Raw genomic sequence first — 14,893 nt, 5'->3', positions numbered from 1 at the left:
TATAAAAATCATGTTAATATTAAAATACTCAAAAGTCTTTAATTAGAAATAGTCTTGAATTAGTATTGAACTTGTAATGGTCTTTAAGGATAAGCAACCTACCTGTGTACTAATAGCATCTGGTGGGATCATTGACTTGCCACTACTTGGTCTTGACAACTCTGATGCATGTTGACTATATGACTCAGTTGTATGAATACTACCGTTTGTAGCTGATTTCTGCAAAGTAAAAAAAATAAAAATTAATTGTAGATGGACATTATATACACTATAACCAATTCATTTGCAACAGTACAAGTTTAAATTCTATATAATAATAAGTGAGATTTTAGAAGTGACTTGAATTGCTTATAAAATTAACAAAGCAAAATATCACAGATGGATCAAGTATTTTTCAAAGGGGGAGAGCACTAACATATAAATATTAAAAATATTAATAGTCTTTGAAAAATAGACATAAAAAAATAGTTTATAATTTCATTTTAACTGTCAAAAGAGGAGAGCGTGCACCAAAGTGCAACCCCCTCTGCAATTAGAGATTAAATTTGCTGCTGAATAAAAGTAACAATTAATATCCATTTGATCTCTTCAAACAAACAACAGAAATAGACATTAAATTAAAAACTAAAAACAAACCTTTCTGATATCTTCCTTTGCTAAAATAGTCATTGTTAGTAATGTCCAAGATAACCTAGCACCTAGTGGCTCAGCATTTACACAAACACTTATATACATAGGATATTGATGTTAAGTCATCCTATTAAAACACTGTGTCGTCATCGAGAGAACACTTGCGAAAGGGATAACGCTAGTGTGATGCACTACTCATCAGGATGCGTGATGACAACTGTGATTACACGCGTACCGACTACACTAAACTTTCACACACCCTTCGTTATTATTCATACCCCCTCAAACAAAGGCATCAAGATCAAATACGAGAAATTAATTTAGCTCCAGGGCGATTCACAAAAGATCGTGAATCCCGCTTTCCTAATTCAGTTAGTGCGTAATTAACTTTACAGGTCTTTACAGTGTTATGAACTTTGGTATGTTATTACTAACAGGAGTTGGCTTAATTCATTACAATTGTAGATCGCGTAAAAAGGAAATGCGTAAATTAGAAGAATTGCTACAAGTGGTTAAATGATTTAAATGTTTAGCTATCAGACAAATCTAATTTTTATTTCTTGATTCATCTATTTATCATTTAGACATGACCTACAATTATCATTGTCAATAATAATATTGATTAATGATGTACAGTAAAAATACATTAGCTAATATTGACTTCTCGGGTCTACGACTAATAAAAACTTAACGCATGTACATACTGTAGCGTAATAGTGTTAACGAATGGTAAACAGATAATTGGTTGAAATTAACATTATCCAAGAAACTATAGTTAATAAATGGGCGGGGCTTACAAAATACATGTCCAAATATGTATTAGAAAAAAAATGTTTATTCATGTTGTTGTTTCAACATATTTTTATACTGTCCTCACAGAAGTATAAGCATCAATGGATATAACGGAGGTCAGGTCAGTTTGACATCTTCCTCTGCCTGTGGACCCTTGAATTATTAAAAAATTAAAAATATTAAAACCAAAGTTCACATCCAGGGGTGATTAAAATATTTAATAATGTTTTTGATTACAGTTTTCTTATTGTTATCTTATAATTAAGCCAATTAGGAATTACTTAATATTTTTCAGTACAGAAAAAAAAAATCTAGTATTTTAGAATACTGCCGCATGGTATATGGTATTTTATGCAATGTTATAAATATTATTAAACAACTAGACATGTAACTCGTCACTTTGACGAGTTTGGTTATCCGCCGCGCAAGTGGTGCAACATTAACATTAAGGGGATAGGTTGAGGACAAAAGGAAGTGTTCACGTTGGCATTATGACCTGAACTGAAGAATATGATATGTTGTTATTGCTGAATTTTATTATTTAAATTCATATATAGTATACACAGTCTAATCTGTATCCATATCACATACAGTGTAGAATAGGTGAAATTACGGGACCCGCTATTTATTGCAATTTTTAACATGTTGACGGTTTTAAAATGAAACGCGAAGGTAGCAATTCCGAAAGTAAATTATCTCAGCAACAACGTATTAGCGTGTAGAAGAAATTTGAATACGTGAAATATTGATGCGCGCTCTTTTAAATGTAATGAATTATGACGCAAAAGATGAAAATACGACCTTTTTTATTTAACTGGCCATATGATGACGTCACAACATCCGATTGGCAACATTTTAACATAATTTCGTATCTACAATCCAATAGCTTCCAGAAAAAGTTTTAATCGTGATTATCACATTTTATTCTTACGAGCTATAACAGATTAAAATTTACTGTAAAGATGAAATTGATGCCACACGTGATTTCAATTTTTAGGCATGATGACGTCATAAAAATTAAAATATTTTTCACTCATGCGAAAGATAGTTGATTGACCTAGACAATATCAAAATCGGGGTGAAAATGGAAAACGGATAAGTGGAGATGCGCTCTATTCAATGTGATGAGCTATGACGAAAGATACAAAAATCCTAAATTTTATATTCGCGTGGCCATACGATGACGTCACAATGTCCGGTTAGCCATATTAATACCTGATCCGATATCTACAACTCATCTACTTCCAGAATATGCCATCCACAAAAAGTTGACCGTTTAGTTTAGAAATTACGACTGTTTAAAAGAAGGCATATTTTAAACGAATTTTTTAACCTTTTCATAAAAAACGCGCGCAAATTGTCCAATTCGACGTGCTCGTATGACGTATCTTTAAGTCGAAATTGTTAAAAATTTGGTAAAATTACATGAAAAGGCTGGAAAAACATAAATCACGCGAAAAAAATACGTTTTCAATGCTACGTGCGCACCGCACACGTAAAAATGTGCGCACGCGTGGGAATTTTTTACATGCTTAAAACGACATGAAACGCGTAGAAAGTTGATTATAAATTAGTTTCGCGCATTTTGAAATTTTAAATGCGCGTGCGCGCGTAACTTTGTGTAAAACACGCAATTTTTTTTCAACAGAAAGTTAGCGCATGATATAAATTAAACTTTTGCAAAGTTTCAAGTTGAAATGTTATTTGGTTTTCGACATATGTTCAATACGAGAAAATCGTTAAATCGCGCGTACGTCACTTTGCGCAATTGTAAACATCATGAAAAGCTTCGCTTGACGACGTTACATAAATGTCAAAATGTTAACATAGTTAACAAAATGTTATGTTTGCAAGTTTCAGAGAAAAGCGTTACACAAAAATCATACAGAAAGAAAGAAGAAGAATAAAAAGTTGATGATGATGATGATTTCGTACAATCACAAGAGGTTATCCTGCAACTTCGTTGCGGATAACCAATAAATTATTAATATGATACTTGTTTTCCCGAGGATTTTTAATCTTTATTTTCATGAAAGCATTGCATTGTACCTTCACACAAAAGGAGCATTATAAACATTATTGATCTCTAGAGGAAAATGAATGTTGTGAAGTTATGTCTTAAGTTATCAACTTCACTTTCAGCTGTCAAATGTGAAATAATCATCCCCTAACTTCCTTTTCTTAAGAAAGATATGAATAGAATAAAAATGTATGATAGTTTATACGGAAGGTCAAAAATTACAAATCATCATCACGATATTTAGAAAACAAAATCTTTTCTAATACTGAACCTTTCCTAATAATAAAAAAGAAAGGCTTTGTTTGTATCCATTTTTATAGCAATCAAATTTATTAAATTTAAAAGTTAAATGTATGTTTTAACACTATGGCCTGGCCAAATTCTATTCAGGGACACTCTTATTAAGCGGACAATTTGTTAGGTCCTGTAATAGGGGCTACTGTATCTTCAGTGATGTGATTAGGACCTATTTGAATAAATAAAACAATTGATTATTAATCATTGATTTATTGATCGATTTTTAAATAAGGTTTACAAATTAAATCTACATCTCTTACTAGCCCCCTTCCTCCTACCCTCAGATTCACCTTCTGATAGTTACTCACTTGATATGAGTAACAAGTACAAATAAATTGACTATTCAAATTGACAGATGTGATAGAAATGTCAGAACCAATCACTGGATCTTCAATGCCAGAAATTAGACAATAAAGTTATAATCATCTTGAAAGAAATGGGACAAGGTTGCCATCGCTTGCTCATTTCCTTTATCATGGTTAGCTCATCTTTTAGCAAAATAAATAACATTTAAATTGCTTTTTAATCATCGATAATGAGAAGGGTGGTAAACAGAAAAAAACAAATATAGAAATCATTAAATCTAATCACCTGTTATAGTAAAATGAAAAAGTAAAATTCCAATATTAAAAATTATGATTACCGACCAATATCCTATTTTGGATATTAATACCATGTAATTTAAAGTTTTCTATCAGCATGGTCAGCCATATATGGTCACTATTTGGTGCGGAGACTATCGGCACAGGTTTCCTATCTGCATAGACAAATGGGCATCCAATGCATGGTTAAAGCCCCATTCCCTACGTTTTTTAGATCTAATTTAAGATCACAAACTATATTTAATGTAAAAATAATACTATATGGTCCTATTGCGATAACTTTTTTCGTCTTTAAACGGTTAAAAATGTGAAAAATAAATCGATTCTAATAATTATAGCGGCCCGCTATAAATCCCAAAATGCATTGCGCGCGGATTGATATTTTTGTTTTTCACCTGTAATTCGCCCACTTTTTGATCGATCGTGAAGCCAAAACAAATGGAAGACTCCTAACTTTTCAGCGAAAATACCGGGTTTTCCCCAATTTGTATCAACGGAGTCTGGCAAAAATAGAAAGACAATTAATGCAGCAACTATACAACGTCAGGCTAGGTATATAGCTAGCGTACGATGTTCGTACGTTATCGATGTTTACCAGCTAGGCCTACAAAACTAAGCCTAGCTAGGCTAGGCCTAAGACCGTCCACGAGAGGTCGATCGCCGCGAGCTACTTAGGTAGTGCATTGTTTCTCACTTTTTATCATAATTTACCATAAAACGTACATTTAAGACAAGGAATGACATGGTTTAATGTTTTTAAAGTGATATATATGTATTATTTTCCAAAAAACGTCCAAAATTGCAGGGAAGGGGTCTTTAATCATTAGCAAAATCAAGTGTGCACATTTATTCTGTTTATTTTCAAGAAAACTAGGCATACTGTCGACCATGCTTTTATAACTTAGATGCAGTCAACCATTTAAAATATTAATTCACATTCATTTTTTTGACATTTAGATTATCTTTGCTTAAGAAATGTTCGAACCGATACATTTTTGGTTTATCAATATTTGTAATAAATTATAATTAACAACCAATTTTATGTTTTATTCTTTTGAAAATTGTTTAACTTAAAAATATTGATAATTAATTTCCACACATATTTCGATCCATAGCTAACAGTTACCGCTTAATCTGAATTACAGTTCACTAGTGTGAATGAGGTCAAATGATGTTTTCTGAGTGTTTACTTGAGGGCTCTGTGACAGACACACCACACGATTATGACAAATCTTACAAATCATATCCTCCCCTGCTTATTGTAACTAAATGTATGTCATATAGGTCTGCCTACTATCAAAATGTAATGTAAAGATAAGACATTCATTTTGCAAATTCATTAAAACTATGAAATTAAAAAAATTTGGATGCTTATTTTAACACATGCATTGTATTGTCTGTCTATGAAAATATAATAATAAAAATAATCATAAAATCAATAATTAATAATCATAAAAAATTAATCATGAAGTCCACTGGAGTCCATCTTGAGCTATTATCTTTTCTTTATCATGTGAGAATTTGTTGGTAAAAATAAACTAAAGCTCCGTCTACACTATCAAAATTTGAAGAAAAAAAAATTGTAATATGCCCAAATATGGTAGTGGTATGCCCAAATATGATAGTGAAATGACATCATCATTTCCATTTATGGGCATATCACATTCTTTTGTCACATTAAGTTTGATAGCATAGACAGAGCATAATATATACATTTATAACTTACATCAAATCGTTTCCTGATTTGCGAGACAAGATCAAGCACTGCATTTAGACTTCCATCAGCAATATCTAAAAATAAATAATCAAATCAATAACTTGTTGCTTAACAGCAAAATTATTGAAATAAAGAAAAATAGCATTGTACTAAGCAATAAGGAAAACATTACATGGAAAATAAACAAAACATAGTTTACGGTACTTTTTGAAAGGTATTTACAGCTTTTAGTTCTAATGCTTAAGGTCAGAATGTTAAGACTTTCAGTTTCATAAATAAGTAAAAGTTTATGGTTAGGTAGAGAGGGTATGGGTTTATAAAAGGTACAGTAGAATATATGAATTGATACTGTATTTCAGAGTACTATACTTATTTTTGGAGTTTAGCCAAAGAGGTGTAATGTATAAAAAGAAAGTCTCAAAAGGGCCGATCTTTAGAAGGCCAAAATGTTTTCTCTCTACTACAGTAGGGTTGTGGTGTTACAAAAAGGTGACTTCATTTTCATTAAGGTTCAGGTAATATTGAAACTTTACACAATTCTTCTTATTTTTGTATAGAGATAGGCAGAATAGCAATGAATCGGCCTACAGTATAATAACAATATTTTATTTGGAAGCTACACTTTTGAAACAGTGGCACACTTCTTGAATGAAGGTGCGTCCAAAGTACAGTAAGTAAAATAAAAGTTCAATAACAATAGGCCTATTTACTGTACAAGGAAACTTAAAATAACATTAACAAAAGTAATACGGATTTAAAAAGCAACATCAAACATCATTTTCATTGTTGATTAAAGAAACCCAAATTCATAGGCACATTTCAATGGTACTTTGCAAAAACCCTACAATACTTCAGGGAGTTTAGGTAGAAAAGTACTACTGTCGTATCCTCAAATCTTCTCCCTACTTTATACTGTACAACAACTTTATTTCTTTAAAACTTTCTTGACAAAAGCTAACTTTACGGGTCACGATTTATGAGCACCATGAGAGCGGAGACAGGTGTTTACATTTTGTTACCATGGGAACAGGTAGCCACTCATCAATCAAGCATATTTTTACTATTACTCTAACATCCAATGGGATTTGAATTTTGGTGCCAGATTAATATCTACCTTCATTATTATTGATTCATGTGACACTTAAATTTGTGATACATGATTTTGAACAGAACTGTGTCGCATTAATTTCAATTTTTTGTTAGTATATTTTAGAATCTTGTTTCTTAGATTTTGTATGTTGTTTCAGAACTCCTTTATATATTGAAATAATTATATTTATTCCTGCTTTCTATACTGTACTGTAAGTATAATGTTAATAATCACACTCATCAGGAATCATCAATCTCAACCCTTTCTACTGTATGTATGCTTTTTAACTAAATTGATTAATTATTAACTAATTATAAAGTATTTTGGCTGTGCTGAAAAAACATGATCTGCAGAAATATAGCATGGTTACTGTAGGCCTATTATAGTACATTAACTTATCATAGACGATACATTATAACATTTCAAATTACTGTATTTACAGGAGAAGTGTTATTATATTAGGTTCAGGTTTTCATAAATCACAATAATTAACCAGAGAAAAGCGTTTTCTTACCCTCAGCTTCTAGGCCTTCAATGTCAGTTCGTTTTTTCCTCAATAAGTTAAGACACTGTCGTATATTCTCAGCTTTCTGTGCCCTAATAATAGGTTTTGTTTGTATACCAGGTAGTTTTTCATTTGCTGTAAAAAAAGAAAATAAAGCTTAGCATACTACATTATGTGTTCAATCAAGTAAAGAAGAACAGTACAGATTAGAAGTACACTTTAGATATATAATAGAATCCTCCTTTTGTTCATCAAATTTTCTGAGAAACAAATAAGAGGAAATATACAGTTTAATATTGTTCTTGTTATGCTGTTGTTGGGTCCCTTGAATAGGGATTTTTCTCTACTGTAATATTAAATAAAGAAAATGGGAAAACAATTATTAGGTGAAGGTGGCTATACCTTGAAACATTTTTATACAATGATATACTGCCAACAATATTTTGAAAATAAAATCTTCTCCAAAAAAGGGCTGTCAATTACAGAAAAACACTTTTTTTTCACTTCTGCTAGTTAACTATTTCCAGATTTTACAAAGGTAGGTACAGCTGGAAGTGAAAGAACTTCTGAGATTACAAACAAAATATCTAAGCAACTTAAAAACAACTTATTTCCAAAGTTTGTGCTATAATGCTTCTGGAGTTCTCCCTTGGCCAGAAATTTCAGTGAGCTTTTCTTCTTGCATGTATGAAAAGGCCTATGAAAGGGCAACAAAATGTATAAAAGATTCTATTGAAAGTTTCATCCAGAACGAAAACCGACATTTGTGTGAAACAAAAACACATAGCAGAAATACTTTTGCTCCTGCAGAAGATTTTCAAAACCAACCCTACTGTAGGCTAAAACTGTCAACGTTCTGTGGCAAAGCCTTTTCTAATGCTAGAAAAATACTTTTGTTTCTCAGCAAAATAGACCTTTGATATGTTTTGCTCCAGGAAAATTGTCAACTAAAAATACTTTTGTTCCTAATATTGATTAGAAATAAACCAACGCATTAGGTTTTAAAAATATCCGTCTTTACAAAGATTTTCTGAAGATACAGGAGATTTGAAAAAGATTTCAAAACACATACAATTTTCTTGAGAAATAGTCTGCTCTTCGTCAACATTTTTCATTGTGGAGTAATTCTTTTCCTTCTGCTTAATCCTTATAATGATTTCCAATTCCGTAACAATTGTTGAAAAAACTTTGCTCACAGCAAGGATTTCCAGCTTTAGAAAAATGGTTTTGTTCTATTTCTCCATGAACTTTGATTGCCAGCTCATCAATCAGATAACTCCATATAATATTAAATCTTCTTTACGGACAAGATAACACTAAATAATTGCTTTAAGAGAAATATATGTTATAACAGATATACAAAATATCTTTCTATCTTTCAGAGCATGAACATTTTACTCATATAATCTCACCAAATGACCATGCTATTTCACAATTCCAATTTCTAGCTGGCTGAAATATTACATTAAGTGTGAAATATATTTTTGTCTCACCTCTGACTTCATGGTGGGTCTTCCCATGGAGAAATTCTCCATGGTCTTCCTAAAGAGTTGCATCAATGTATTTGATTAACAATTACTCAACAGCAGGGGGAGAAATAATCTCTTAATTGCTTTTTATCTATACATTACTGCACCATCTTATGACATCAGTGTAGAAAGGAAGCAAGGCGACCAAACGAAAGAACTAACTAAAGTTAAAATCCATGTACATGTGAGCGATGAGTGGCCCAGCAGTTAAAACAGTGGAACCTTGCCATAACATCGGCAAGGTTCCGAACCTCACTCGCTCCATGGTTCTGGTGGTAGAACAAGTCTTCTCGGATAAGGACTATAAACCGTAGGTCCAAAGTACACATCTGGCTTGCACTTCAAAGAACCTAGTACATCTTTCATGACGAGTAGGGTGTTACTGTTACCCCAGTGTACTAGTATACACACAGCCACTGTCACTCATCAAGAGGGCTCCTTGATTGTCAGCATACGCTGTTTAGGGTCACGCTCTATAAATAAGGTGTAAACATGTTTTTAATGTACAGTACAGTACATGTACAGTATTTAACATGTTCTCCAAAAGCATGTATGTTTTTTACTTCCTATAAGTTCCCATAGAAGATATTGTTTAGCTAAGATCAAATTCTGAGTGAACTTTGCTACTGAAAGGGTGAGTAACCTTCTGAAAATTAACAATCAAATTAAAAATTAAATGTCTCATTGACCAAGATAGTTTTTTAAGTATTCGCAGGTGCTATGTATTGATTGACTAGAAAAATCCTATATTAAGAGAATAAAAAAGGGGATAAAGAGGTTTACTGAAACTCATTAAATTTGTTATCATATATCGTATCTTTTCTAATAATTCTGATTTTAGATTTTATTGCATTTTAAAATTAATTACAGTATAATAAATCATAGAAGCCTTAAAAAAGTTTGGTAACATAAACAACCAAGATAACAATGAAGAAGAACCCAAATAACCGAATTTAGAGCCTGATAGAGATATGGATCTGGAAGAACACTTATAATTTATATATTAGTACCTGCCTCAAGTTTAGATACAAATGCTGTACAAGCATACTAAATAATAACAACTTTCTGAGGCACTTAACTACGAAGCAACAGAGTATGACTAAATCAAAATAGTTTGACAAAAATTGTGTGTTGTGCTCAAATATGGTAGTAATACGCCCACATATGGTAGTGATATGATATCATCATCATATATATATATGGGCACATCACATTTTTTGTCACATAAAGTTTGATAGTGTAGATAGCTTTAGAAGTGCTGAACCTAATGTCCTGATCTTTTGCATTGTAATGTAATTGACAAAATGTACAGCTTTTGAATTGTGTAGTATACTATACCATACACCAATATACATGTACATAGTTCCTTATTCATATTCAGTTAAATATTTAAATATAGATATTTAAAAAAAGATTTTAATACGTAGTAACTATCTACCAACATACAGCAGATCTTGAAAAATAGTATGCCATCTCCTTTAATACCTTTCGTTTTATCAATAGCATTCTGCTATTAAATATACTATTATTGATAAACTGCTGAATTGAATAGCACACAAGGCTTTATCCTATTTAATCATTTCTCATAACATTTATTTCCTTTTTAGCTTTAATTTTCAGTCTACTAAAGCTGTTACTCTTAAAACGAAATCTATTCTAATCAATGCAAATCAAATGAATTCTTGTTGAGTTTTGAATTCATCTCACATCAATCTATCAATAGTAGAATTATATTATTGGATTGCATAGAATGTACATAAATATCTGTCATGTCAGTTGATATATAAACTTGTTTGGTCCATAACACACTTGATAATCTATCATCCTATTTCTGTCATACCTGTTGCCAATTTATATACCAATGGGAAAAACTACATTGCAATCATTCTTTTAACAAGTGTGTGTATTGAAAATAGGTTAAAAAACACAGGAAAAACAATCAATCAACTGACCAATCACAATACTCGTTTGAAATACAACTTGTTGCTTTTCTAAAAATTTGTTTGGGGTTTTTTTTTGTCCCTAATTTATGTACCATACACAAATTGGACTACATGGGTATTATATTTAACAAAAACTATAGTCAAGCCAGACTAGAATATAAAACTCAGCATTTCAGCCATACAAATAAGAACTTTTTTATATATAACATTTTCCTATTACTTTCCAAACAATTACACATTGTTTAAACAACTCTGAACGAACCAAGTGTTTAAGTAAACCTATAAATACAGTGACACATACGGTAGCTATTCATGATTCACTTCCAAGGTAAAATAATAGTAATAGTAACAATATGAAAAAGAACCATGACAGTCTAAAAACATACACTAATTGCTTTAAATTATTCTGTATCCGGCACTCATTTGTAAACAATCAATGCACTACAAGGAATCTTTATCTCCCTTATTCAAATACAACAATGCTATTAAATAGACTAAATAATGAAACTCAATCTGAAATTAATCAGTTCACATTTTAATGCGCAGTCATGCACTACATAGATATTGAGACTACATATCATTAAAGAATATTAATTACCAGCTTAATTAAAGGGCACATTGAAGATGTTGTTTGTTTCACAACCAGACTGACTATAGTAGCGTCGTGAGGTAATTTCCCGATTGATCGTAATCAAAACGGTACTGGGTATGGTCTACTAGTTTTTCTGCTCCCAACCAGTACATCCATTCATAGAAGCTTTAATGAAGTAAGTTAGCCTACCTGGTGGTGGCCATAGAACGGTCCCGAGATAACGACTATACTTCGGCTTTAGTCGATAGAAGATTGAATAAATTGTTAGATCTTCTATCAACTAAAGCCGAAGTATAGTCGTTATCTCGGGACCGTTCTATGGCCACCACCAGGTAGGCTTACTTCATCAAAGCTTCTATGAATGGATGTACTGGTTGGGAGCAGAAAAACTAGTAGACCATACCCAGTACCGTTTTGATTACGATCAATCGGGAAATGCCAAGGTGATGATAACCGTAATAGTAACACCGAATATAAAATACAACATGACATTTTGAATTCAATGTTTTTTAGAGCTGTATCCGAGTCCGATATCATTAAATACATTAATGATTTAAATGTAAATAAGTCAAGTGGTTGTGATGACATTGGTACCTTTTATATAAAAAATAACTCGGATATACTGGCTAAACCGTTATCTCATATAATCAATGTATCCCTTCAATCGGGTGTATTTCCTTGTCAACTAAAAATTGCTAAAACAATTCCTGTGTATAAAAAAGGAGCAAGGGAGAACATAGAAAATTATAGACCGATATCGATATTACCATGTATATCTAAGGTATTTGAAAGGGTCGTATATGACCAAACAATCGCTTTTTTGTGTAAATATGAAATGTTACATGAATCTCAATATGGATTCAGGGCAGGTCATTCAACTAACCACGCCCTCCTACAAGTCCTTGATAAAATAACAACAGCCGTTGACAACAAGCAATTTATGATTGGCGTATTTTTGGATTTATCCAAGGCGTTCAATTCGATAGATCATGAATTATTGCTCACAAAATTGCCCCATTATGGAATAAGAGGCGTGGTTCTTGATTGGTACCGTAGCTACCTTAGAGAAAGACAACAATTCGTACAAATTGGGAAGTGTCAGTCTGTAACCAAAATAATAAAACAAGGCGTTCCACAAGGGTCAATCCTTGGACCCCTGCTGTTTTTGATATTCATAAATAACATGTTTTCTGTAAGTAATGTCGTTGATTTAATAATGTTTGCAGATGATACGAATATGTTTTTACAACACAATGATATCGTCACTGCCTTTACAATAATGACAAATGAACTAAATAAAATTGAGAAATGGTGTAAAACTAATAGATTAAATATTAATACAACCAAGACTACGTATATGTTATTTAGTGGAAAGAATACCAACATTGACACATCCCAATTTGTACTTTCAATAAATAGAGTTTCAATAGATAGAGTACCATATACTAAATTTCTCGGTGTCATCATTGATGAGAAACTAAACTTTAGACACCATACAAATGCAGTTTCTTGTAAAGCATCCTAAATAATTGGTGCCATGTGTCATATAAAAAATTTAGTATCTACTCAAGTGTTACTTACCATATACAAGACACTTATATTACCAGTGTTGACATATGGTATTATTATATGGGGTGCGGGAAACAAAGACAATTTGGATCGCCTTCTTTTGCTTCAGAAAAGAGCTCTTAGGATTATTTGTAAGGTAGACTTTCATCATCCCTCTTCTCAGCTCTTTGTGAAAACGGGCACATTTAATATATTTGATTTGTATAAAAACAGTGTTTTAAATTTTATGTTTAAATACCAAAAAGGACAACTTCCAAAATGTTTTAATTCTTTATTCAGTTTATTTGATAATTATCATACATATAACACTCGAAATAAAGACAATTATTGTATAAAATTAAAATCAACTAATATGGGTCAGCAAAGTATAGCATATAGAGGACCTAAGCTATGGAATCAACTTATAAGAAATATAAGAGAGAGTGAAAATATATCAATATTTAAAAAACTATTACTAAATAAATGCATTAATAGTTATATAAATATATCTTTGCGAAAACAACATTTGTAAAATATGTCTAACATTAACTTAATTAATTACATTTTCGTATATATTCTGAGACTGTGAAGTATATATATATATATATATATTATATTATAGTACGTTGTATTTTCGTTCATTTATTTACTACATGAAAACATTTTTGTAATACATTTGTAAATTTATATTTTAAGTTAGGGTGCCACAGATTAAAAGCTTTGCTTGCTTGTGGTTACCCTGTTTTTCACACTTTATTGTACTTAATTTTATATTTATATTTTTATGAATGTTGTGTGAAAAATAAAAGAATCAATCAAATCAAATCAAATCAAATTACCTCACGAGGTATATGTAATCGGTAGAGTGTGTTTGTTTGTTTGTTTTTAGCAGGATTACTCAAAAAGTAATTACAAGATCTTTACCAAAATGAATATACAGATAGATATGTGGTCATGGACCATTTCATTAAATTTTGGGACTATTTGGGACCATGGTCCCAATTCTGGACCACTTTTTGAGTATACTTTTCAGACCTGCTAGTGTTAAAAGATAGGACAGAATTTTTCAAAAGCCGGCGAGCAGTCTTAAAGTAACTGAAATTACATTTTCTCGAGAACTACTTGTCCAAAAAACTTCATTTTTTTACAAGAGGCAAGAGTTATAATTTGTGATTTGTAATTTTAAAACATAATTTGATTTAATGTTCACGTTTTTTGATGCGAGTAGAAAAAACCTATTTCTTTTCAAATTCACTCGTTTGATTTTCGCGTTGCTGTTCTATTGTTATTCAACTGAAGCTATTGTTAATTGAAAAGCTAGTTACATAACCATTACACCAAACTCGCATACACATGCTTGTAGTGAAATTAGCCTCAATCACAAACAGCATTAAGACACACAAAAATATATATATTTTTTTTAACCGGAGAAATCTTATGTAGGTGCACTCTCGGAGTGGCTTTCTAGTTTTGAGATGTGATAAAAAGTTTAGTTAGGATTTACCCACAGTGTTTTGCTGTAGTATATACAGTAGCACCTGAAAGAATATTGCAAAACAAAAAATACGTAGATCAGGCAGATTGTGACAGTGAAATGAAATTATTAACTACTTTTTTATATCTATTTC

The 14,893-nt window shown here is 31.5% G+C and overlaps 1 protein-coding gene across 2 annotated transcripts in view; it reads right to left on the bottom strand.

The window, feature by feature from the left end:
- The window catches only part of LOC140061173 (uncharacterized), a 42,160-nt gene that overhangs the window by 17,299 nt on the left and 9,968 nt on the right, over positions 1-14,893 (bottom strand). For both annotated transcript variants that reach the window (XM_072107655.1, XM_072107656.1), the window contains exons 3-5: positions 7,663-7,788; positions 6,068-6,132; positions 103-219 (exon numbers count right to left, since the gene is read on the bottom strand). In XM_072107655.1, coding sequence (XP_071963756.1) covers positions 103-219; positions 6,068-6,132; positions 7,663-7,788 — 308 coding nt within the window. The remainder of the gene's footprint in view (positions 1-102; positions 220-6,067; positions 6,133-7,662; positions 7,789-14,893) is intronic.

Source organism: Antedon mediterranea, chromosome 10 (assembly GCF_964355755.1).
Source record: "Antedon mediterranea chromosome 10, ecAntMedi1.1, whole genome shotgun sequence".
Taxonomy (NCBI): domain Eukaryota; kingdom Metazoa; phylum Echinodermata; class Crinoidea; order Comatulida; family Antedonidae; genus Antedon; species Antedon mediterranea.
Note: the sequence above shows the minus strand (reverse complement) of the source record. Positions and strands in the feature narration are given on the sequence as shown.